We start from the raw sequence: 24901 nt of genomic DNA, 5'->3' as shown, positions 1-24901 counted from the left end.
TAATCGGCTGAATTACCCAGAGTTCCCCTCGTTATTTGTAGGGATGGTGGGGGGGGGGGCTGTTGTTCTGAGCTGATCACTCCGCTGGACTGTTTTATTAACACAGCATTAAACTACCTACGGCTTTCTGTGCCACAGACTTTAATGAAATACATCTGTTCAGAGAGGCTGACACACAGGCATGATGGGAAACTGAGGCTTTAAGAAAAACACACATTGATCCACTTACATCTCTGCTTGACTTTGGATGTAGTTTAACCATCAGGGACAGCAGAGTCCGGCTGAAGTGAGCTGAAGTGAGCTGAGCGTCAGAGGACAAACTGAAAGTGCTCTTTAACGTCCTCCAGAGGTTTTTACTGCAGAGGTGTTCAAACCTAATACTCATAGAGGCTCTCAGCCAATCAGACGACAGGCTGAGGGGTTATCTCTGAGTGCAACACAGAGGAGTGAAGGGGTTAATATTACTTTACTTCTATTATTATTATAATATAATCCATTAAACTCTAAGTAAGGACTGTAGGAATTCAGACTGAAACTCCAACATGTAATTATTATTCAGCTGTGAGTTGTTTCCTTTGAGACTAACAAAAGAAGATTAGTGTTGTGGTGGTGATCCATTTTAATACTGTTACACATATTATTTACAGCTGCAATGCTCCTTAATAATCTTCATTATTGTAAATTCATTCGCACCATAACGAGTTCATTTCTTGAGTTTTTCCATATTGTACTTTTTACTCCACTACATTTATTTGATAACTGTAGTTCATTCTGCACCAGACTTTCTGTACATGCCTGACAGTGCAGACAAGTATGTTTGATCAAAACATTTACACATTATTTATTATATATTATTACATTTTCAGAAAATATCATTTGAACAGTGAAACTAATAAATATATATTTTTAAATAGAAAATTGCACAGAGTTTGGTTGGTGGGTGGCTATCAGGAGCTGCAGAAGGCTGCTGTCAGTCTGACACACTGAAGAATAAACATACTAAATAATAAATCTGTTTGAGTGTTGAACTGAGAAATAAAAAACATCTTCTCTGTTCACGACTCTGCAGAATGTTGAGATTCTCTGTTCGAATCTCTTCAAGGCCAAACAGCAGCAGTTCACAGGAGCTGCTGCAGACCCCAGGGGCTGATGGGATTCTTTATAAAAATCAACCTGCAGCCTCGACTGTGGCTCAGGTCTCTTGTTGTTGGTTTCTCTCTGCATCTCCTCTCTCTGTGTGAAGATGTGTCCCACGGCCTTCTGGGAAAAAAAACTTTATTTATTGTGTGAGCTCACAGGGGAGCGACATCAAACCGAACGTCCCTGAGCTGATCTGAATGCAGCTGCAGAACAGAGTCAGCAGGAGAGAGTGAAGGTTCAGTTTGGACCAATGATGGAACTGTTGTGTCTACTGACACTGAATAATTAAGAGCATAATTAAACTTTATTTATACAGCTCATTTCATACAAAAGATGCCCCCTGTAAACAGAAAAGATTCATTTAAATGTTTTACATTACACATAAACAAAAGTACAATTTTGAGGTACTTGTACTTCATTTAAGTGGATTCCATTAATGCTACTTTATACTTCGACTCCACTACATGTAATTAACGACTATAATTACTTTGACTTTACAGATGAAACGTGATCCCAACAAAACATGATGTGTTGTTACAGATTAAAGGCCCTCACAGGTGTTTTCAGACATGTGTCTGATTAGACCAATCAGGTTGAAGCTCTGCTGGGATTTATGTGAAGTCATCATGTTCTATATAAGAATCTTAAAGTTGTAAACTGACAGTCCTGAAAACCTTTTACGTTGTTGCACACAATTAAAAATAAATCATCTTTCAGGACTTTGAAGTCTCCATAATTTCACACTCTGAATATATATGATTAGTACTTTTACTTTGATGCATTTTGTAGGTAATACTAGTACTAGTCAAATGCAGGATTTAGAGTATTTTTACACAGTAGTATTGTTACTTTTACTTCAGTAAAGGATCTGAGTACTTCTTCCATGCTGTGTTCTTCACAGCTGTGCAGTAACAGATAATTGGCTCCCATGAGAGCGGAGAGCACAAAGCAATTTAAGGTACAAACGTACACCAGTTGGTGAAATAATCGTTAAAGACTTGTCTGAAATAATCATTAATAAACTGAACAACCTACAGTTCGTCTCGCTGTTCATTCTTTTGCCCATAAAAAAGACACAGAAGAAGAAATGTACATATATATTTTATAATATAATAATACAATACCTGACATGTTGTCAGCTTCATGTCTTAGTGGAAGTACAGATGTGGACTCCCATGAGAGCAGATGTGTAGGTGATCCACTATAATCTACAAAGAGTTAAAGGTACATTAGTAGTCATTTTGTCTGAACTAAAGTCACAGAAACACTTGACGGTTTAGTTTAAATACACTTTTTGTTCACTTGAAATACGTGACTGCACCTTGGAAACAACACACACACACATGTAAATAAAACAAAATGTCAAATGGTGAAAAGAAACCTTCATGGTCCCCTCAGGATGAACTGTAGTCACTCTGGTGATCCTCTGACTCTTCATCAGCGCCATCATCAGGCCAACATGTTCATGTGTCCAATACTTTGGTTTATGACCAAATACCTGCAGAACTGATGACGTTCATCAGCCTCAGCTGGACTCTGTGTTTACTGCTAACTAGCTAATGTTAGCATGCTAACATGCTAAACTAAGATGGTGAACATGGTAAACATTATAGCTGCTAGACATCTGCATGTTAGCATGTTAGCATTGTCATTGTGAGCATGACATCTTTATCCAGCTCCAGTAAAGCTGTGTGTGTGTGTGTGTGTGTGTGTGTATAATGGAGCTTCAGCTGCTGACAGAAATCCAGGCTGGAGATGCCTTCAGGCCTTTAGGCCACACACACACACACACACACACACACACACAGATCACTCGCTGAGCTGCACAAACACAACAGAAGCTGCATTCAGGTTTCATATAAATCAATTCATGTTTTGTTGATGATGACACATAATGAAGGATTTTTATTTGATATTTATTTAATTATTTATTGTTATCAAAGGTAACAAGATCCACCCACCAGCACTCTGAAGCTCACTGATGAATCCGAACAAAACAACAATTTGCTGTTTGACAGGATGTTATGTGTCCGAGTGCTTCTTATACTTACACTATTTCTAAACTCAGAACGTAGCCTGAGAGGCCAAACCCATAACCCCAAGACCCACACAGGAATCACAGACAAGACGCTCTTTGAGTGCAGAACCTGCCTGAGAATCCTCCTGTTTTTAACTTTCCTTCAGTGTCACAGTGATCCAGTGATGGTTGTCTGTCCGTCCATGAGGACACTGCAGACAGGAGCTGCTAACAGCTGATTCAGCTGCTGTAATGGAGACTACATGTGAACAAATGTACACATAAAAACAGAACTGAAGTTGCAGTTGTCTCAGTTTTGTCTGAGGGACAGCCACAGAGTCTTAAACCTACACGTTCTCTTTTTACCAACTGTTCCTGGTAAACCGAGAGCAGCTAACAAGAGTCCAGTGTCAGTCTGAATAATGGAGTGAAAACAAAATGGCCTCTCAGAGTGAACGTCTCTCTGGGGAAACAAACAGCTGAAGAGGTCGGTTGATATTCTGTGTTTGTGTCAGAGAGGTGTGGATGTTTCAGTTCAGTCTCCTGAGACCCTGAATGTGCCAGAGAAGAAGAAGAGGATCCATATTGATGAGGACATTTACATTGATGTGGGAGAAAGAGGAAGTGTGAGGGCTTCTGGGTAAAAGTCTTCAGAAGAGAAAATGGAGGTTTAAAGAGACGCTGCAAAAACATTCAACGACTGCTAATCAGACCCATCGACCAGAGCGAGCATGAGGAAAACACTGAGCTCGACACTTTATTTAAAATGAAACACGAATTTTATTAAACATCCTTTAGTCAGTTTGTACCTTTCACGTATTATCACCTTCCAACAGCTCCACGTCTGTCTCATTTACATGTTGTACATTGTTTATTGAACAGATGTAGAAATATAATATATGGATATCAGTTTCATCTCTGTGTGTCCGCTACAGACATCGGCCCACTCTGTGTTAGCTTAGCACAAAGATGAGGTAGCCACAGAAGCATAATGATAGGTGTTTTATGTTAAGAGTTTATGGCTTAACTTCTGTCTGAGTTTCCACTCATACATTCTGGTGCAATCAGCTGTTTAAACACAAGATGTCGAAATACGCACATTTTATGATCTTAAATTACAATCTTAAATATCAAAGTCAAACATCAGGTTTTGTATCAGTTCAAAGTAAAAGATCAAATACTTCTTTTTAAATCAAAGACGTGAAAACATTTTCTCTGCTTCTTTTCTGTTTATTAATTTTGTGTCTCATCTGAAGATCAGACGTTTCAGAGCCAATCAAAGCATCGATGTTTCCAGTGAAAAGAGTCTTTCAGTGCAAAGTGAAGCTCTTTCTTTCTGTTGCTTCAGGTCAGCGATGCTGCCGACTCTTTGTCTCCTCACTCAGCTTTCAGCTCCACGTTCAGCCTTTAGACTTCATATAAAAGCTGCCAAAAAGAAAACAAAAAGCCTTTTGGGAGGTGGTGACTTTGAAACTCAGAAGAAGACTGAGATGAAGGATTTAAGACTTTTCATCAGGAGCTGTTTGAAGGTCACTGAGCTGAAGGACGTTTGGATTGTAAAAAGACTGGATGTAGTAAAGATTCCTGTGTGTTGCTGTCAATATTTTCGTTTAAATTCCTTTGACTGACTGTTGATTTGAAGGTCTGATCGGCTGTTTCAATGGTCGTTATCGCAGTTCAAAGTGACTCATATACAGTATCTTACTCCTGATTTCATGTTAATGAATAAAGAAAACAGACGTGATGAGAGGAGTTGTTCATATTTAATATGTGTGACGCCTCAGGCTGACCTGCTGATTGCATCATGCTTGTGGCTCTGAAGACGGCTGCTTTGACCGCCATCATGTTTCACTCCACATGTTGATGCAACTGATGGGAAACAAAAATCAGCTTTTGGTTGTTTTATGTTTGGAAAGATCAGAAATTATGATATTAAATGATAGAGCCTGCAAATCTTGATGCTTTCTTTCTGTACAGAACAGTGTGAAGCTATAGAGCTTTAATGTGTAACACAACATTGAAGTAACTCTTTCACTTTAAATCCCACTGAGTCCGATAAGGACATTAATGTTTTGTGACACTCAACACAATGTGTTCACTGTTTCACTGGTGATGCTCACGTGACCCTGCAATAACTAGCTTAACAAGATGAACCGTCAGACTGTAAATGGAGTTGTTTTCTCTTTTGAAGGAGCTAGCCCAACAATTTGGAGGAGTCAGGTGTGTCTGGGGTGGTCCTGTAGGAGGAGTCAGGTGGTTCTGTAGGAGGAGTCAGGTGTGTCTCAGGTGGTCCTGTAGGAGGTGTCAGGTGGTTCTGTAGGAGGAGTCAGGTGGTTCTGTAGGAGGAGTCAGGTGTGTCTCAGGTGGTTCTGCAGGAGGAGTCAGGTGGTTCTGTAGGAGGAGTCAGGTGTGTCTCAGGTGGTTCTGCAGGAGGAGTCAGGTGGTTCTGTAGGAGGAGTCAGGTGGTTCTGTAGGAGGAGTCAGGTGTGTCTCTGGTGGTTCTGCAGGAGGAGTCAGGTGGTTCTGTAGGAGGAGTCAGGTGTGTCTCAGGTGGTCCTGTAGGAGGTGTCAGGTGGTTCTGTAGGAGGAGTCAGGTGTGTCTCAGGGGGTCCTGTAGGAGGAGTCAGGTGTGTCTCAGGTGGTCCTGTAGGAGGAGTCAGGTGGTTCTGTAGGAGGAGTCAGGTGTGTCTCAGGGGGTCCTGTAGGAGGAGTCAGGTGTGTCTCAGGTGGTCCTGTAGGAGGTGTCAGGTGGTTCTGTAGGAGGAGTCAGGTGGTTCTGTAGGAGGAGTCAGGTGTATCTCAGGGGGTCCTGTAGAAGGAGTCAGGTGTGTCTCAGGTGGTCCTGTAGGAGGAGTCAGGTGGTTCTGTAGGAGGAGTCAGGTGTGTCTCAGGTGGTCCTGTAGGAGGTGTCAGGTGTGTCTCAGGGGGTCCTGTAGGAGGAGTCAGGTGGTTCTGTAGGAGGAGTCAGGTGTGTCTCAGGTGGTCCTGTAGGAGGTGTCAGGTGGTTCTGTAGGAGGAGTCAGGTGGTTCTGTAGGAGGAGTCAGGTGTGTCTCAGGTGGTTCTGCAGGAGGAGTCAGGTGGTTCTGTAGGAGGAGTCAGGTGTGTCTCAGGTGGTTCTGCAGGAGGAGTCAGGTGGTTCTGTAGGAGGAGTCAGGTGGTTCTGTAGGAGGAGTCAGGTGTGTCTCTGGTGGTTCTGCAGGAGGAGTCAGGTGGTTCTGTAGGAGGAGTCAGGTGTGTCTCAGGTGGTCCTGTAGGAGGTGTCAGGTGGTTCTGTAGGAGGAGTCAGGTGGTTCTGTAGGAGGAGTCAGGTGTGTCTCAGGGGGTCCTGTAGGAGGAGTCAGGTGTGTCTCAGGTGGTCCTGTAGGAGGAGTCAGGTGGTTCTGTAGGAGGAGTCAGGTGTGTCTCAGGTGGTCCTGTAGGAGGAGTCAGGTGTGTCTCAGGTGATTAAACAGTTTGAAAACACTACCTGAATGTGAATGCTGTGTTTGTCTGCAGGGAGGACAAACATTACTGAGAGATAAATGCACTTTAATTACTGTCCCTGTAAAATGACACCACAACCCCTCTGGTACCTGTGTGTGTGTGTGTGTGTGTGTGCGTGTGTGTGTGTGTGTCTTAATTCCCAGCTGGCATCAAGTCTAATTGATATCTGAGACTAATGAGCTGTAATTGTAGCTGTAGGGAAAAGCGGCCTGATGTTGAATGTGTGCAGACTACAGACGAGTGACAGAATCTGTTTGGTATGAAAGTGAATTCATTAAAGTTTTCTTATATTTGTACTTTCATACTTGTACGATTATAACTTGGCCATCTCTTTATTAACAGGCCCTATAATATTTATAATATGAATTACTTAATTAGTTCTTTAAAATTGCCATAAACATGACATACATCCTAAAAAACAATGAAGAATATTGTTTAGTTGTGTTTAACAGGTCATCACTATGTTACCTTTATATGTTCATCATGTTAGAATGTTTCTGTTCTCTGATTCTGTTTTATATTCTTCCTCTCGTCTCCCTCCTCCTCCTCCTCCTCCTGTTTCTGTGTCTCTCTCTCAGACTGTTTTCAGCTGTTTGGCCGGAGGGAAGTGTTTCTGGAGAATATTGTCTGGTAACAGAGAGATAAGAGAGAAACGAGTGGTACAAGAGTAACGCAGGAAACACAATCACACGAGGCAGCTGTGGAAGTCATCCTCGTCACTCTGCTTCATGCATCTCAACTGTTTGTAGATACACAACAAATCACACAGACAATAATTTTCTACAACAGATTCATATGGAGGTGAATAATAAACACAGGGGTCAATCCATCTCTAAAGCTAATTTCATCAATCTTTCTTTTACCTTTAATGGAAATGTATTTTAGACCAATTCAAGTCCAAACCCCTCTCTCTCCCTGTGTATATATATATATATATATATATATATATATATATATATATACTGTATATGTGTATGTATGTGTGGATGTATGTATGTATGTATTGTGAATCGATCCTCCGCGTTCTCTCACAGTTCAATCTTTTTGACCTTTGACCTGTGAGATACAGAGACTCCCTCATGTCCAGCCAATTAGAGAGAGAGAGAGGGAAGAACTGACCTGCCAATCATAAGTATTGATTGTTGATGTTTGTGGACTGCAGGAGGACCAACACAAGCAGAGCAGGAGGGCGGCTGCAGTGAGAGCAGGAACAGTGATACAAGGTGAAGACAAATCAATGCTGTCATTAGCCTGTTAGCCAGGTTAGCTGCTAACATTTCCAACCCTGCACTCATTATAGAGCAAAACATTTGTGACATTTTATGTGAAGTTTTAGAACTACAGTTCCCATAATGCTTTGGAGGATGTAAACAGGAAGTAAGTAATGTGGCCATGGCAAGACTCCATGGCCACATTACTTCCTGTTTACATTTTCCTGTTTTTAGCTGTGGGCTAAAACTTGAACCCTTAATCTGTATTTGTTTCCATTTAGTCTCTAAATGTCTCCATCACAGCAGCTGAATCAGCTGTTAGCAGCTACTGTCCACAGTGTCCTCATGGATGGAAAGACAACTATCACTGATCGCTGAGACACTGAAGGAAAGTTAAAAACAGGAGGATTCTCGGGCAGGTTCTGCAGCGTCTTTCTCTCTGATGTCTGAGTGGATTTCTGGAGGTTTATTCTGGATGGACATCAGAGATGATGATGTCCTCTGGAAGTGGACATCACCCTGAATGAGTCAACATGAGTTTCATGTCTGTGAGTTCACATCTGACGGTCACCTCTGTCTCTTAATGTTTTAAAGCATCTTAATCTCCATCAGCTGTGAGTCGCCGCTGCAGCTCCACCTGCTGACAAACTACAATAACTAACCTCCTGCATGCACCTGTCCCTTCCACCTCAGTGTTGTGTCTCACCTCTCCCACATCAGCGGGGTGTCGGCTCACCACTGGCCTCGCATTGGCCGACCGCTCCCAATATAAACATGAGGGCAGTAAAATAGATTTCATTGTGTCTTTTACTTTCAGTTTTTTGTTGGAGCAGCTGAAAACAGAACAGGACAGACGTCCAACCGTCTGTTAAAACAGGAGTTTTGTAGATTACTACTTTTCATTTTATTACATTTGATGACTATATTTCCAAAATATAACAGGACAGATTTCCTGATAAAAGAGCTTAAGAAGTGAAATCCTTCACATCCATCACAGTGTTGTTTGAGGGTTTAAAAGTGAGACGTCAGCACAGTCATGGAGGCTTGTTCACTTCCACCTACAACCTGGATCCATCTGCATGATGTGAGAACATGTGAAAGTGTGTTATGAATATCTGCAAGGAGGAAGTCAAAGGAAAGACTCGATAAGTTAGTCCGATTCTGTTTGACCGTTCACAGAGAAACTGTCACCATCAGCATCTGATAAACCTGTGTGTGTGTGTGTGTGTGTGTGTGTGTGTGTGCAAAACAGAAAGACAGGAACACACACACAAACACACTCAGACTCCCTGTTAGCACTGCAGGGAGCCATCAATCAAACATATTGATTGATGGCTCAGTGCACACATAGGGACCTTCTATATAATGTAAATACACACACACACACACACACGCACACACACACACACACACACACACACACGCACACACACACACACTGCATTGATCTGAACTCCTCCGGGCTCCTTTGTTCAGTGATTTAGGAGCAGAGTGAGACCTCCGGCCTCCAGTGGCACCTCTCCGACTGCTGATGGAGGACACATCTGTGTGTGTGTGTGTGTGTGTGTGTGTGTGTGTGTGTTGTCGGATGACATTGTGTAAACAATAAGTCACCAGCTGACATCAGATGAACTGCTGCTCACTCACAGTAAAGTGTCTAAGGATCTCCTCCTCTGCTGCTGTTAGAAGACAAAGATACAAACCACAGAAACCTGGACGGAGCGCGCGGACCTGCCTGTTGTCACCGCCCGGGGCTGATGAACAAACAAACCCCGACACATCATCACCGAGAGTCCTGGAAGACAACCTGAGAGATCTCGGTGCGTAAAGCGGCGGAGCGTCTGCGATCCGCGGGGTTTCTCCTCCGACACGCCCCCAACCAGAGAGGGGGGGAGGAGGGGGGAGAGAGTGGGAGGGGGGAGAGAGAGAGACTGAGGGAGGAGAGAGGGAGTAACGTGTGTTTCCCTGCCTCTCTCCTGCACCTGTGTGACCGGAGAACGAGCCGCGGCGGCCGCGTCACTCTCAGCCGAACAGCTTCTGTTTCTCCGCTCCAGTTCGGTTCGGTTCGGTTCGGACTTCCTGCCAGAGCGGCTGCTGTGGTCCCCCCCCCTCTCTCTCCGCGGGCAAACACACTTGTCGCAGGGGTCTGCTTATTGCGGGATCAGTTCGGGGACCGGAAGACTAGGACGGGGAGAACCGGAGGGGAGCATGCCTGCGGCGGATCTGTGCCAGCCCCGTGTCCGGGTCTGGAGCGCGGGATTATCCTGATGCCTGTTGGACTTGTTGCTGCAGGAGGAAATACACGCGGTGTGGAGGAAAAATAGTACCGACACAGCGGGGAGATAATTCACCGAGAAACCGGATTTGAAGCGAAAGTTGAAGCTCTTGAAGAGTTCGTTCCGCCGGTGTGAGCTAGTTTGGCGTCTTTTTGCTGCTTTTACGAGTCCAAACAAACAGAAACCGAGTCCTGACGCGGACTGACTGATCACATGTGGATTTGTTTGTTTTCACGCTGATTTGTGAGCTGCTTCTTTGGTTTTACGCATCTTGTTCGTGCGTAAATTCTCTTTTTTTCCTGGAGAAATTCGGTGGATCAGGTCCATCTGTTGCCCGGCTGTCTGTCTTCTCTCTCCAGATGCCCTCTCGTTGCTCCGCCGCTCCGTGAACCCCCCTCCAACGAGCCTCTGTAGAGCTCCAGGACCGAGCTCCAGGACCAGCATGGCAGCAGGAGTGGCAGCGTGGCTGCCGTTCGCCCGCGCAGCGGCCATCGGATGGATGCCGGTGGCCGGCGCGCCCATGCCGGTGCCCCCGAAGAACAAGCACCACGATAAAGACGGATTGATCATGCTGAATGTGAGCGGCACAAAGTTTCAGACCTGGCGGGACACCCTGGACCGGTACCCGGACACCCTGTTGGGCAGCACGGAGCTGGACTTCTTCTTCCACGAAGAGACCAACGAGTACTTCTTTGACCGCGACCCGGACATCTTCCGCCACATCCTCAACTTCTACCGCACCGGGAAGCTGCACTACCCGCGGCAGGAGTGCATCTCCGCGTACGACGAGGAGCTCGCGTTCTTCGGCATCATCCCGGAGATCATCGGAGACTGCTGCTATGAGGACTACAAGGACCGGCGGCGGGAGAACCAGGAGCGGATCCAGGACGACGAGGAGATGGACCACACCAACGACATGGTCTCGGCAGACCTGAGCTTCCGGGAGACCATGTGGCGCGCCTTTGAGAACCCGCACACCTCCACCATGGCGCTGGTATTCTACTATGTCACCGGCTTCTTCATCGCGGTGTCGGTGCTCGCCAACGTGGTGGAGACGGTACCGTGCGGCACCGCACCGCACCGGGTCAAGGAGGAGTCGTGCGGGGAGCGGTACGCGCTGGCCTTCTTCTGCCTGGACACCGCATGCGTCATGATCTTCACGGTGGAGTACCTGCTGCGCCTGCTCGTGGCGCCGAGCCGCTACAAGTTCGTGAAGAGCGTCATGAGCATCATCGACGTGGTGGCCATCATGCCGTACTACATCGGCCTCGTCATGACGGACAACGAGGACGTGAGCGGCGCCTTCGTCACTCTGCGCGTCTTCAGGGTGTTTCGGATTTTCAAATTCTCGCGGCACTCTGCGGGACTTCGCATCCTGGGCTACACGCTGAAGAGCTGCGCGTCGGAGCTCGGCTTCCTGCTCTTCTCCCTCACCATGGCCATCATCATCTTCGCTACCGTCATGTTCTACGCGGAGAAGGGATCCACCGCCAGCAAGTTCACTAGCATCCCGGCTGCCTTCTGGTACACCATCGTCACCATGACAACGCTCGGGTAGGTGATGCTGGCAAAGTGTGTGTGTGTGATATGAAGTCAATTGGATATTGATGACAGAAACCTGATCTAATCTGTTTGACCTCATACAAAACTCCCTTTGGCTTTTCCTTCATTTAAGATGGAGAGTTTGTTTTGGTTTTGTTGTTTGTTACAAAAGAGAGAAACTTTTCAGGAGCAGGATGAGGATGTCTCCAGATGTTACAGGTGTGAACAGCTGCCTTCTGTGTTTGTGTGTTAAACAGTCACTCTGAACTCTCACATTTACGAACATTCAGCATGTTTGTTTCCAAAGGAAGTCTTTTTCAACCAATCAGACGAGTCTCAGCTGCAGTTGTTAGTTCTGCTTGTTGCTGCGCAACGTTTGAAGTTTGGTGATCAGATCTCCGTCACATAAATCAGGATGTAACCTGTTGAGAAGCAGCATGGCAGACATATGCAGCACCTCATCAGTCTGACTGCTTGTTGAAGCTCAAATATCGACTTTCTTCTCTGTTTCATGATGTTAAAAACTCGTCTCCTGACAGAACAAAGCTACTCACTTTCTGGTCTGGTGACACAGATGTCGTTGGTCGCTCCTTCTTTCTTCTTTTAAAAAGAAAAAGTCTTTAATTGGTGACTGATGTTCCATCATATAATGCAGCCATGTGATTGGTTACTGTCTCTACTGACAGGATTACATCACTTCCTCTGACTAACCTCTACTGACGATGAAGTAATGAAGGGAGATGTTTTAGAGTTCTTCTGTTTTACGTTTGTGACGTTGGTGTTCAGATGAGGATCTATGAATTCTTCTATGAATTTAACTTTCAGTCCTGCAGCAGCTCAGAGATCATTAGACGCGATTGTGTGTGTGTGTGTGTGTGTGTGTGTGTGTGTGTGTGTGTGTGTGTGTGTGTGTGTAGTAACCTCTCTGTAACCTCTGTTTGCACTGAGCGCGCTCAGTAGAGTAAATCTCTTCAGTTGTAGTTTGATTCAGTTTGAGGATCAAACCTGCGTCTGTCAGAGGAAAATAACATCACAACGTCTCCTCCTCCTCCTCCTCTTTACTCCTTCTTCTCCTTCTCCTTCTCTCCACCCTCAACAACACTTCCTGTCAGCTTCTGTTGCTCGTTACAACCTTTTTGTAATCACTTTTCGTCCTCTCTTCTTCCTCAGTTTTGTGCTGTTTCCATCCTGTTCTCTGTCCGCGGTGCTGAAACTGAAATGTCTCCTGTGGAAGATGAACAGTCCTGTCAGTTGGTTTCGTTTATTTAATGTTATCAAATGAAAAAGCTGCTCATTTCTACGTTTTCTGCACCCTGAATGTAACCATCAGAACAAAACCTCCATTTTGTCAAACAATGATCACGTGAGAGGGACAAACTGCAGCTGCATCAGAAATATTAATGAAAGATAACGTCAGAGTTCAGTTTGTTCATTCAAACTTCTCAGCAGCCAGTTAGTGTGTAACATATTTTCAGGTGGTTTTCAACAGCAAAACAGACGAAATGTTCTGTCTGCTGATTGGTTGAACTGCAGATTGTCGTCGTGACAGACGCAGTGAAAACAGCTGTTTTCTGTCTCTTCTTGTTGCTGTTTGGACATAAAAACGAGTTGATGTTCTTTGTGTTTCTGCAGGTCTGACATGTGTTCAGAGGCAGTAAATGAGCCTTTGTTACACAATGTAAACACACACACACACACCTGCTGTGTTGCTTTGATCAAACAGCCTGTCAGGTGATCACACCGAGGAGATGACGGAGACTAAAGATCACAACATTTTATCATCTGACTGACTTCAGTTCAGACGTGATGAAGAGACTGAAGTCACAACAACAAACGTTACACCGCAAAACAACCAATCACCCATACAACAAGAAGTGAGGCTGTCAGAGATCACTGTTCACTTCCTGTTTCCTCCCATCAGTCAGCGTCAATGACACCGTTCACTGACCCGAATCTCCTGGTTTCTGTATCCAAACAAAACCAAGCTGGAACCGTACGGGCGGCATGTCAGGAACTGTTTTAAAAGGCGCTGACACGTATTTTTAAGTTTGGAGACTTGTTGGGAATCTGGAGTCTTAACCAGCAGAGTGTTGTTTCTGCTAAATGCTGAGGAATTTTATTCTGAACAGCTGCTTTTTCCTCTGTGCGTAGTTGACGTCACCAGTAAGCTAGCTTTAGCACCTGGAAGCTGCTCACTAAAGAAAAGTGCTTGTTGTGAATTCACCGTCACAGTTGGATTTTTGAGCTAAACTGTAAGCATGCTAACATGCTAAAAGCTAACATGCTAAAGGTTTTGAGCCAGTTCTGTATCCGCTGTACGTCATGCCGACATCTAGAGCTGAAACGATTAGTTGATTAATCGTTTAGTCAATAGACAAAAAATTCATCTGCAGATATTTTGATAATCGATTGTTTGTCTTTAATCGATCAAAACGTTCAGTAAACACTTGATGGACATCTGATTTACAGACAAAACAATGAATCAATGAATTCATTGAGAAAGTAATGACAACAGATGAGTCCATAATGAAAACAATCTTCATCCAAACATCAGGGAGCTTCTGAGACCACTGAAGTTCTGGTTTCACTGCGGCTCTCTGGACTCTTCAGACGTTATTAAGTTCAAAATGAGTCAACAGAGGAGCTGAATCCACCAGTCACATGCTGAGGTGGTGAGGAGTGTATGTTATAGACTCACCTGTGTGTGTTTCTCATGTTTCTCTTGTTGCTGTTCAGTGACCCGTCTGCAGAGCACAAAACACACATGTATTATTTAGTCCCATAGACCTGATCGTAGACCTGACAGAGACCTGATCATGGACTGGACAGCCACCGGACAGAGACCTGATCATGGACTGGACAGAGACCGGACAGAGACCGGACAGAGACCTGATTGTAGACTGGACAGAGACCTGATTGTAGACTGGACAGAGACCTGACAGAGACCTGATCATAGACTGGACAGCGACCGGACAGAGACCGGACAGAGACCTGATTGTAGACTGGACAGAGACCTGATCATAGACCTGATCATAGACCTGATCATAGACTGGACAGAGACCTGACAGAGACCTGACAGAGACCTGATCATAGACTGGACGGAGACCTGATAGAGACCTGATCATAGACTGGACAGCCACCGGACAGAGACCTGATTGTAGACCGGACAGAGACCGGACAGAGACCGGACAGAGACCTGATCATAGACCTGATCATAGACCTGATCATAGACCTGATCAGAGACCTGGACAGAGACCTGATCATAGATCAGAGACCTGATCAGAGACCTGGACAGAGACCTGGACAGAGACCTGATCATAGATCAGAGACCTGATAGAGACCTGATCATAGACTGGACAGCGACCGGACAGAGACCTGATTGTAGACCGGACAGAGACCGGACAGAGACCGGACAGAGACCTGATTGTAGACCTGATCAGAGACCTGGACAGAGACCTGATCATAGACCTGATCATAGACCTGATCATAGACCTGATCATAGACCTGATCATAGACCTGATCAGAGACCTGGACAGAGACCTGATCATAGATCAGAGACCTGATAGAGACCTGATAGAGAGACACAGTCATAAAGAGAGAGAGAGGGGTCAGATCTGTGATCAGATCTTGTCTGTTTAAACGTCTCCGTCTCACAGAAACACTCGACGTCTGTTCAAGAACTCAAACCGTTCAAAACTTTTAGCAACAATTTGACTAAAAGAAGATTATAAATCCGTCTCTGTCTTTGCGTCTCAACGCCAAGAATCAAACGTAGATAAGAACTCGCATGTTCAGACTCTGCACTTCATGTCAACAGGAAGTGAATCTGGTGGCTTTCAGGCATTTATTACTCAGAGCTGCAGCTGGAGGAGGTGATTTGGAAGCCTCTCAGGGCAGTTAATCGATCCCAGATAACAGACCCTGACGCAGACTTGAACCTGAGATCTGGTGCTGGTTCTGATGCCACCCTGAAACAGTTCCTACTCTTCATGTCTGTTACAGTTTCCTTCCTGACCGTCTTTTCTTCTTCTTCTTCTCTGTGGGATGAAACGCTGTTAATGCTGCTAATTAAATTAATGCATTAGCTGCTGAACACACACGCAGACTCTCAGTGATTATTCTTAATGGGCTCTGTAATGAAGCCACCTCAGAGGAGCAGCCGAGCTGAAAAGATGGTTTGTGTCGTCCCAAAACGCTCCTGTTTAATTTGGAAATGACCGTTTTAATGACACTCGGAGCGATTCAGTGCCAGTCGGGGTGATATTTGGACACCAGACAATTAGAGCAGAGAAGAAGAGAAGGCTGATGAAGAGTCTTATTAGGTGAAGTAGGAGGATTTCCATATTTGGAGAGCAATAAGACTTTTCCCAAAACTCTGAGACTGAAGTTTCATCCTCACACATCGTCTCTGAGCTGATCTCAGATCTGATCTGATCTCAAATTATGCTGTTTATCCTCCTGATCAGCACTGACACAAGGAGGGAAACTAGAGAGAATTGATTCTCTGCTGTTGGAGGACATTTTGTCCCCCTCACTTGTACAGTGGTATGAGGTACGATTCATTCACTAAAGGACCCCCCCCCCCGTGACGAGTCAGCCAAAACCGACTGGAAAACAATTGAGCCAAGTTGCAGCTTCGCCTTTTAGACACCAGAAATGAAATAATAGGCGGAGTGTCGGGGCTCATTGATCCAGCGCTGGCTGTGAATATCAATGACAGACAGACAAATACACTGCTGCACAGCTGCAGCTCACACACACATTTACACACCAACACACACACACACTCCTTCAGCTGCAGGAAAAAGACCTCCTTTTATTTAAAGAACCGCAGCAGATGAAACATAAAAACACCCCAGAGAGGCTGAGCTCACACTTTCTTCTTCTTCTTCTTCGTTTCTCTCTCGGCATTCTGGGAGTTCAGATCAGCTGATGTCAGCAGAACGACTGTAGAGACAGTTTGATCATCTGTAAACAGCTGAGTGTCATTTATAAATATGAAGATACGTGATGTTTTTATGTTTCCTGAGACAAGAAACGTTCAGTAATCAATAATCAGACATCAGCTCCGTCACATTAACATTATACTAAATACTGAAATATATTTATCTAAAATATCTATATATGAGAAGTTTTTGTTCAGGAAAACAGTTTAAAATCACAATTTCCTGTAGTCTGAACTGTCTAACAACAGAGGTTCAGCTTATTGTTCTAGAAAACAGATACGAAATATTATGCATATTGTGGAACCAGATGATTTTTAGCATTTTTTGCTTAAATTATATCAAACATCCAACACACGTCAGTACAGATTATGACTGTTATTATTATTATTATCATTATTATTATTATTACTATTATTGCAGATGTATCAGAGATGTATAATCTGAGCAGACACACACACAGTTTGTCATTTCATCAGCAGCTGCCTCTGAATGTCCTCGATGACTCAGTTTGTTGGCAGAGTCCATCAGGACCATAAAACCAGTCAGACCAGTGTTCCCAGTCTCATCAGCTGACTCATCAGTCTGTTTATCAGCTTCTGCAGGAACTTAAACTGATCTCAGATCAGTTCAGATTGAATGTAAACAGAGTTTATGACGGTTCTTTCTCTCCTCTGAGAGCGAATCAGCTGCTGCGTTCTTCTTCTGTGGTAGCTGACAGTGTGTCTGTCTGTGTTTCCTGTTGATGATGTTTGAGCTCAGATCTTTTGGCAGTGGGAGCAGCGGGAGCAGCAGTGGGTGCAGCAGCCTTTGCAGCAGTGGGTCCAGCAGCGGGAGCAGCAATGGGTGCAGCAATGGGTGCAGCAGCGGGTGCAGCAGTAGTTGCAGCAGTGGGAGGAGGGATTCATCCTGATCTTACGTTGTTGTGACGTTTATTATAAATAAACTTGTAAACATGAACACACAGCAGCAGATATGACTCAGCATTTTTCAGCCTCCATACAAACTGCAATCACGTGTTGTTGCACCTGTTAAGGAAGCAGGGGCCCCCGGGGGCCTCACCTGCTGCTGGTATGATCTCTCTGTGTGTCAGACCTGGACCTGGATCAGGTTTCCTCCTCTATACACGCTCGCTGTGTGACCTGATCTCCGGTCAGGCGACCACGAGAGGATCTGGTGGCTCCACAGATCACCTGTCTGTACCTGCAGGACACGTGACCTGGGGCCCGCCCCCAAATCACACCTGGATGTGTGGAGGAGCAACAGGCTGCTGCTGCAACGCTCTGCTGCATTTTGAGTTATTTTATCAGCTTCAGTTTCACCTGAAATGTGAATTCTTAGGGAATATTTATGACTGTGGAGTACTAAAAATTGATGTTGTTCATCCTCGTTTCTCCAGTTTCAGACTGTATTTGATTCGGCTGCTCGTGTTTAGTTTGAATTCTTTTAGTGTCAGAAGTGAAACTCTGGAATCGTATCGTATCAGAAGAGCTGGAACATTTAAAACTAAACGCACCTATGAACCAAAGCAGGTTTAAACCAGAGAGCGGTGGGTCTCTGGAGGAGGTCATGAAGGGTCACATGTCCCTGTCTCTCACCTGTCTGTCCCTGGGTCATCACTTCATCTCTTCATCACTTCATCTCTTCATCACTTCATCACTTCATCTCTTTGTCACTTCATCACTTCATCTCTTTGTCACTTCATCTCTTCATCACTTCATCTCTTCGTCACTTCATCACTTCATCTCTTCATCACTTCATCTCTTTGTCACTTCATCACTTCATCTCTTTGTCACTTCATCACTTCATTTCTTTGTCACTTCATCACTTCATCACTTCATCTCTTCGTCACTTCATCACTTCATCTCTTCATCACTTCATCTCTTTGTCACTTCATCTCTTCATCACTTCATCTCTTCGTCACTTCACTTCATCTGTTTGTCACTTCATCACTTCATCTCTTCGTCACTTCATCCCTTCATCACTTCGTCACTTCATCTCTTCATCTCTTGAAACACACTCATGTTAGTGTGAGTTGTATCTGTCGTAGCTGCAGCAGCGGCACTGTTTGTTTCTCTGAGATTAAAAACAGCCTCATCGTCTCCCTCACGATCCAGAAACACAATAAAACTCAATAACAGAAGTTTTAGGAGGAACTCCAGCATTTGACGGATGTTCTCGCATAACACAATCAACACGTTTTCTCATCTTTATGATGTTTTTATCATAAGAACAGAAACTCCCCCGACACACGAACACAGAAATGTAAATCCATTAACACCATCATCACTGAGCTCAGAGATACAGGAAACACATTAACTGCTAATATGCTAGCGCTGCTATAAATCTAAAACACAATAACACTAAGGAGGAAACTAACGACGGTAACAACTCCAACCGTCTAGGGTTTTATTCTGGTTGATTTCTGCTCTTTTGTTTGAGAGTACTGCAGTTTAAAAGTCATGAAATCATTTTAAATCGGACATTTTGCTGTGAAATGCGTTTTGTCTGTTATCAAACCACCTCTAACCCTAACCCCTTTCAGACTTCGTTAATGTGGCAGTTTTACATGTCAGCCTCATGTCCGAAAAAAACCTGTAACATTTCACTTCAACATCAAGTCTGGGTTAGGGTTAGACAACTATCACTGATCACTGAGACACTGAAGGAAACTCAAAAACAGGAGGATTTCTGGAGGTTTATTCTGGATGGACATCAGAGATGATGATCTCTGGAAGTGGAAGTCACACTGAATTATTCAACATGTGTTTCATGTCTGTGAGTTCAGATTTGACTGAGTTAGAACTCTGAGAAGGACTCTAATTCACCTCCTGCAGTACCTTTGCCTCCCCTTCAGCTCTTCGGCGCCCCCACCAGGTGAACCTGCAGTTTATCAGAAAAATTAAAAATCACCAAATTTAGAGATACATGGTTTTCACTAGACAGGGAGGGGATGAAGCATCTTAAGCTGTAAACTAACTAAAGCTGTCTTGTCTTGTAATCGCTGTGGAACATTTGATTTTTTTGTTTTTTTTTCTGCTCACACACAAGCTGAGGCTTCATAATAATTCATAGTAATTCAAAGTGTAAACCAGCGTGTGTCTTCTCTGTGTGTTTCTGTCTGAACACCAGCAGCAGGTGAACCAGCTGCAGGATCACAAAGACAGATTCAGACAAAAGGTAAATTGGTTGCCATGGTGACAGCTGGGACCTGGCCAGCCAATTGGCCCTAAGCTTGTTAAGTCTGATAAAAGATGATATTAAACGTCTCTACAACAGCGCGCTTGTGTTTCTGCTGTTTCTCTTTCATCCGTCACATTAAAGAGAAACATTTTTCTTCTCTGTCCTTTTGGCTCCTTCACTCAGAATTAGAGTTTCTTCTCCCGAGGATCACAGAATAAAAAAGCACGTCGTCTACATTCGGCTGTTTCACTTGTTTTCCTGTGACGCTGAATGTAAAGACATTATTTCATGTTGGAGGAGCCAGAGTTTGTTCTTCTGTTAACTAACAGACTGTCTGATCTGTTATCTTCTCATCAGTCAGCGACTCTGGTTTTATGGAATCATTCTGTGGGTCGTTGTCGGCACACGGACGAGTTTCAGAAATAATCCGGATTCACCTTCTGAAGAGCAATAAACAATAAGACTACAATAACCTGTCGTATTTAAGACTTAAGCATCTTAATATGATAATCAGATATATAATAATGAGATCCAGACGAGTTACACAGTTAGAAAGTACAGAATCATAATTGTCTTTTAGTGTCTGCTGAATTCTTCAGTAGAGATCAGTCTTTGTTCGGTGCCAACATGGCTGAAAGACAAAGAGAAGAAAAAAGAAAAGACCAACAAATACAGAAACTGCAGATTTGTAATAATAAATACGTAAAAAGAACTCAGTCGAGTTTGAAATGATCCTCGACAGCTGAAGAATCTCGCATCTGATAGATGTGACGCAGGAGGAAACCTCGGGGTCCTGGAGTGGACTGAAGGTCTTCCAGGGGTTGATGATGGAGTCCTTGAGGTCCTTGAGAGAGATTCTCTTCTTCTGGTCATGTGTGAAGTGTTTCCAGGAGTACGAGCAGATGCTTTACTGACCCAGTCTGACGTGAACCAACAGAACAAAACAAACGGTACAACAATCTGCATCTCACAGTCATCTCAATGAAAATCTTTGTTTTATTAAAACAAGAGAAGAAATCTGGTGACATCTTTTCATCAACAGTCTCTTTCTAGAACAGGTTCCTTTGTTCTGGATTCTGGAGCAGCTCCGTCCTCATCCACTTTAATCATCTTCCTCTTTCATTTCTACAGAATCTGTGACCAACAAACAGGTTGGAACAATCTTTTAGGGTTTAACAATAAAACACACAGAAAATCGTCGTCGTCGTCATGTTTAGATGTTGTCTGTTTCCATGGTTACATCCCGCAAGGCATGATGGGAACTGTAGTTCCTAATCTCAGAGTGTTTATCACAACAGGAGAAATGAAACTTTGTTCAGTATATTCAGACATCACAGACACTCAGTCTGTCTGTTATTATTATTATTATTATTATTATTATTATTGTTATTATTATTATTTCCTGTGCGATGAAACCTGCTGACAAACTGTTTAAACCCATAAAAGTGTTTCAGTACATGAACTCAACAATATGCAACACGTTCAGCTGAGACGTCAAAAACACGTTTTTTCTTCTATTAATATTTAATGAAAGGTTATACACTATATAATGTATTGCATTTATTAGTAAATTATTAATACGTGAGTAAATGTAAATGTATGTTTTCACCAAGTAATGTAAACAAAAGTATAAACACACACTAATATTACTTCACTCAATTGAGTCTGTTTTTATGCTGAAGTCTGGCTCATGTTTGAAAACAGGTTTAGATCATTTATTGTCCTCCGTTAGAGGACAGTTGTTTCCACAAGGAACACAGTGTGTATATCTATATCTATCTATATATATAGATATAGATATCTTACAGTATAATATATTATATTGTGAGTCCAGCTCTTGTGTTTTGTGCATCTGCTCTCCTGCAGATCTGCAGTCAGTAAAAAGAAAATAAAAAGCTTCAGCAGCAGCTGCTCTTGTATTTTTAGTCTCATTCAGTCTGTGGCGCCTCTTCAGATAAACATCACACACACACACACACACACACACACACACACACACACACACACACACACACACAGATGATGAGTACATCCTGCTGGCCGGTCGGTAAACACAGTCGTGTCTGCAGATGGAAACAGATTCATACTCGACCTCCTCGCTCTTCATCTGTTGCTGCTCTCAGTGAGATGAACAAACCTGATCTTAGTTCTTATTGAGATTCGACATATATACAGTAACTATAGTATATATAGTGTGATCTTTTCCAGATGTTTTGTCCATTGAAGCTGTAAAAGTTGAAAGGGTAACGTGTCAAAATGGCAGATTTCTGCAGGCAGTGCTGGTGTTGACTACTTCACAAGGTTGTTCTTTGTAAGAGGTTCTTTCAGAGAAACGTCGCTGCTGGTTGGCGTCCATGTTTGTTTTGGAACAAGAACCCATGACAGTTCTCGTAGGATGTGTGTGGTACTCCAGGTTAATGAGCAGCTTTCAGCTCGTCTTCAGGTTTGTAAGACGAAGAGTGACTCATCGTTTCAGCACTTTAGACTCTGGTGTTTTTAGCTTCTGGAAGTGATTGTAATCTGATTTTATTACAGTTGGCAATCGGATTCTCTTCGATCAGCTGATTGATCAGCTGCATTCATTCAGAGTTGTTTGACTTACAGTGGGGCAAAAAAGTATTTAGTCAGCCACCAATTGTGCAAGTTTTCCCACTTAAAGGATGAGAGAGGTCTCCAATTTTCATCATAGGTATACCTCAACTATGAGAGACAAAATGAGAAAAAAAAATCCAGAAAATCACATTGTCTGATTTTTAAAGAATTTATTTGCAAATTATGGTGGAAAATAAGTATTTGGTCAATAACAAAAGTTCATCTCAATACTTTGTTATATACCCTTTGTTGGCAATAACAGAGGTCAAACGTTTTCTGTAAGTCTTCACAAGGTTTTCACACACTGTTGCTGGTATTTTGGCCCATTCCTCCATGCAGACCCCCTCTAGAGCAGTGATGTTTTGGGGCTGTCGCTGGGCAACACGGACTTTCAACTCCCTCCAAAGATTTTCTATGGAGTTGAGATCTGGAGACTGGCTAGGCCACTCCAGGACCTTGAAATGCTTCTTACGAAGCCACTCCTTCGTTGCCCGGGCGGTGTGTTTGGGATCATTGTCATGCTGAAAGACCCAGCCACGTTTCATCTTCAATGCCCTTGCTGATGGAAGGAGGTTTTCGCTTAAAATCTCACGATACATGGCCCCATTCATTCTTTCCTTTACACGGATCAGTCGTCCTGGTCCCTTTGCAGAAAAACAGCCCCAAAGCATGATGTTTCCACCCCCATGCTTCACAGTAGGTATGGTGTTCTTTGGATGCAACTCAGCATTCTTTCTCCTCCAAACACGACCAGTTGAGTTGTTACCAAAAAGTTCTATTTTGGTTTCATCTGACCATATGACATTCTCCCAATCCTCTTCTGGATCCTCCAAATGCTCTCTAGCTAACTTGAGACGGGCCTGGACATGTACTGGCTTAAGCAGGGGGACACGTCTGGCACTGCAGGATTTGAGTTCCTGGCGGCGTAGTGTGTTACTGATGGTAGCCTTTGTTACTTTGGTCCCAGCTCTCTGCAGGTCATTCACTAGGTCCCCCCGTGTGGTTCTGGGATTTTTGCTCACCGTTCTCTTGATCATTTTGACCCCACGGGGTGAGATCTTGCGTGGAGCCCCAGATCGAGGGAGATTATCAGTGGTCTTGTATGTCTTCCATTTTCTAATAATTGCTCCCACAGTTGATTTCTTCACACCAAGCTGCTTACCTATTGCAGATTCAGTCTTCCCAGCCTGGTGCAGGTCTACAATTTTGTTTCTGGTGTCCTTTGACAGCTCTTTGGTCTTGGCCATAGTGGAGTTTGGAGTCTGACTGTTTGAGGTTGTGGACAGGTGTCTTTTATACTGATAAAGAGTTCAAACAGGTGCCATTAATACAGGTAATTACCAATTAATTCATTAAAAATCCTACAATGTGATTTCCTGGATTCTTTCCCCCCATTCTGTCTCTCATGGTTGAAGTGTACCTATGATGAAAATTACAGGCCTCTCTCATCTTTTTAAGTGGGAGAACTTGCACAATTGGTGGCTGACTAAATACTTTTTTGCCCCACTGTATATCTGATCACTGTAACATTCATATGAATATTCCCATTATATTCATGTTAATATTCACATTTCACTCCGTGTGTTTTTATAAAGTCTCTTTTTCACTTGATGAAACCGTCTGTTGTGTTCCAGTTTGCTGACTGAGTCTATTTTAATTTAAACCTGAAACCTTCGACCTCATCATCCATCAGTGTGAACAGATCATTACATCACCCTGACACTGTGTGTGTGTGTGTGTGTGTTCATATAATCTGTTTGTCCCTAAGGGTAATTACAGCAGCAGGTGTGGAGCTGAGAGGAGAAACTCACCTTGTTTCTACGTAACACCAGGATACAGTGACACACACACACACACACACACACACACACACACACACACACACACACACACACACCTGACGGTTGTATAAAACCACAGTAACTCCTGGCAGCAGCTGTTACCTGTGAACACCTGCCCAGCGCTTTTTGTTTCCTAACACACTGAATGCCTTATCAGTTTATCTGGAAACCACAGAAGAAGAAGTGACTCAATAACAAACACACTGAGGTCCCGTGTTCTGGACAAGAACGTTAGGTGGTTCTAAAGGCCATCGGGGTCCTGGTGGTCTTTAAGGTGGTTCTTGTCAGAATGGTTGAGTGGGGTCCTGTGGGTGGTTATATTGGTAATGTAGAAGGTGCTAGTGGATCTTTAGGTGGTTCTAGGGGTGCTTACACTGGTTTTAGTAAACCTTTTCTAGTGGAGGTTCTAGTGTCACTGAGGGGGGTCTTGGCATCCTGTAGGATGTTTTAGACATTTTTTAGTTGGTTCTTGTGGTCATTAAAAAGGTTTAGATGAAAAACAAAGTATAGAAAATGAATAAAAAATTAAAATAAATGAACTCAGAGACGTCGTGTAGATGGAGGTCGGAGTCCAGCGAAGAATTAAAAACAAACCTCAGAGTTTCTGTTTCCTCTGTTTTTTTCTGGGGGATTTTCTGTTTTTTCAGTGTTTTCTGTGTTTTTTTCAGTTTT

General features: G+C 43.7%; 1 protein-coding gene across 6 annotated transcripts in view; it reads left to right on the top strand.

Annotated features, from left to right (window-relative positions):
* The first annotated feature begins 10570 nt into the window (after window positions 1–10570).
* Window positions 10571–24901, top strand: part of kcnd2 (potassium voltage-gated channel, Shal-related subfamily, member 2) — a 51923-nt gene continuing 37592 nt past the window's right edge. For all 6 annotated transcript variants that reach the window (XM_070928775.1, XM_070928771.1, XM_070928774.1 and 3 more), the window contains exon 1: window positions 10571–11682. In XM_070928775.1, the coding sequence (XP_070784876.1) occupies window positions 10571–11682 (1112 nt within the window). The remainder of the gene's footprint in view (window positions 11683–24901) is intronic.

The sequence above is a fragment of the Enoplosus armatus genome, chromosome 22, assembly GCF_043641665.1.
Source record: "Enoplosus armatus isolate fEnoArm2 chromosome 22, fEnoArm2.hap1, whole genome shotgun sequence".
In the NCBI taxonomy this organism is placed as follows: domain Eukaryota; kingdom Metazoa; phylum Chordata; class Actinopteri; order Centrarchiformes; family Enoplosidae; genus Enoplosus; species Enoplosus armatus.
The sequence above is the reverse complement of the archived record's forward strand: the minus strand, read 5'-3'. Positions and strand labels throughout refer to the sequence as shown.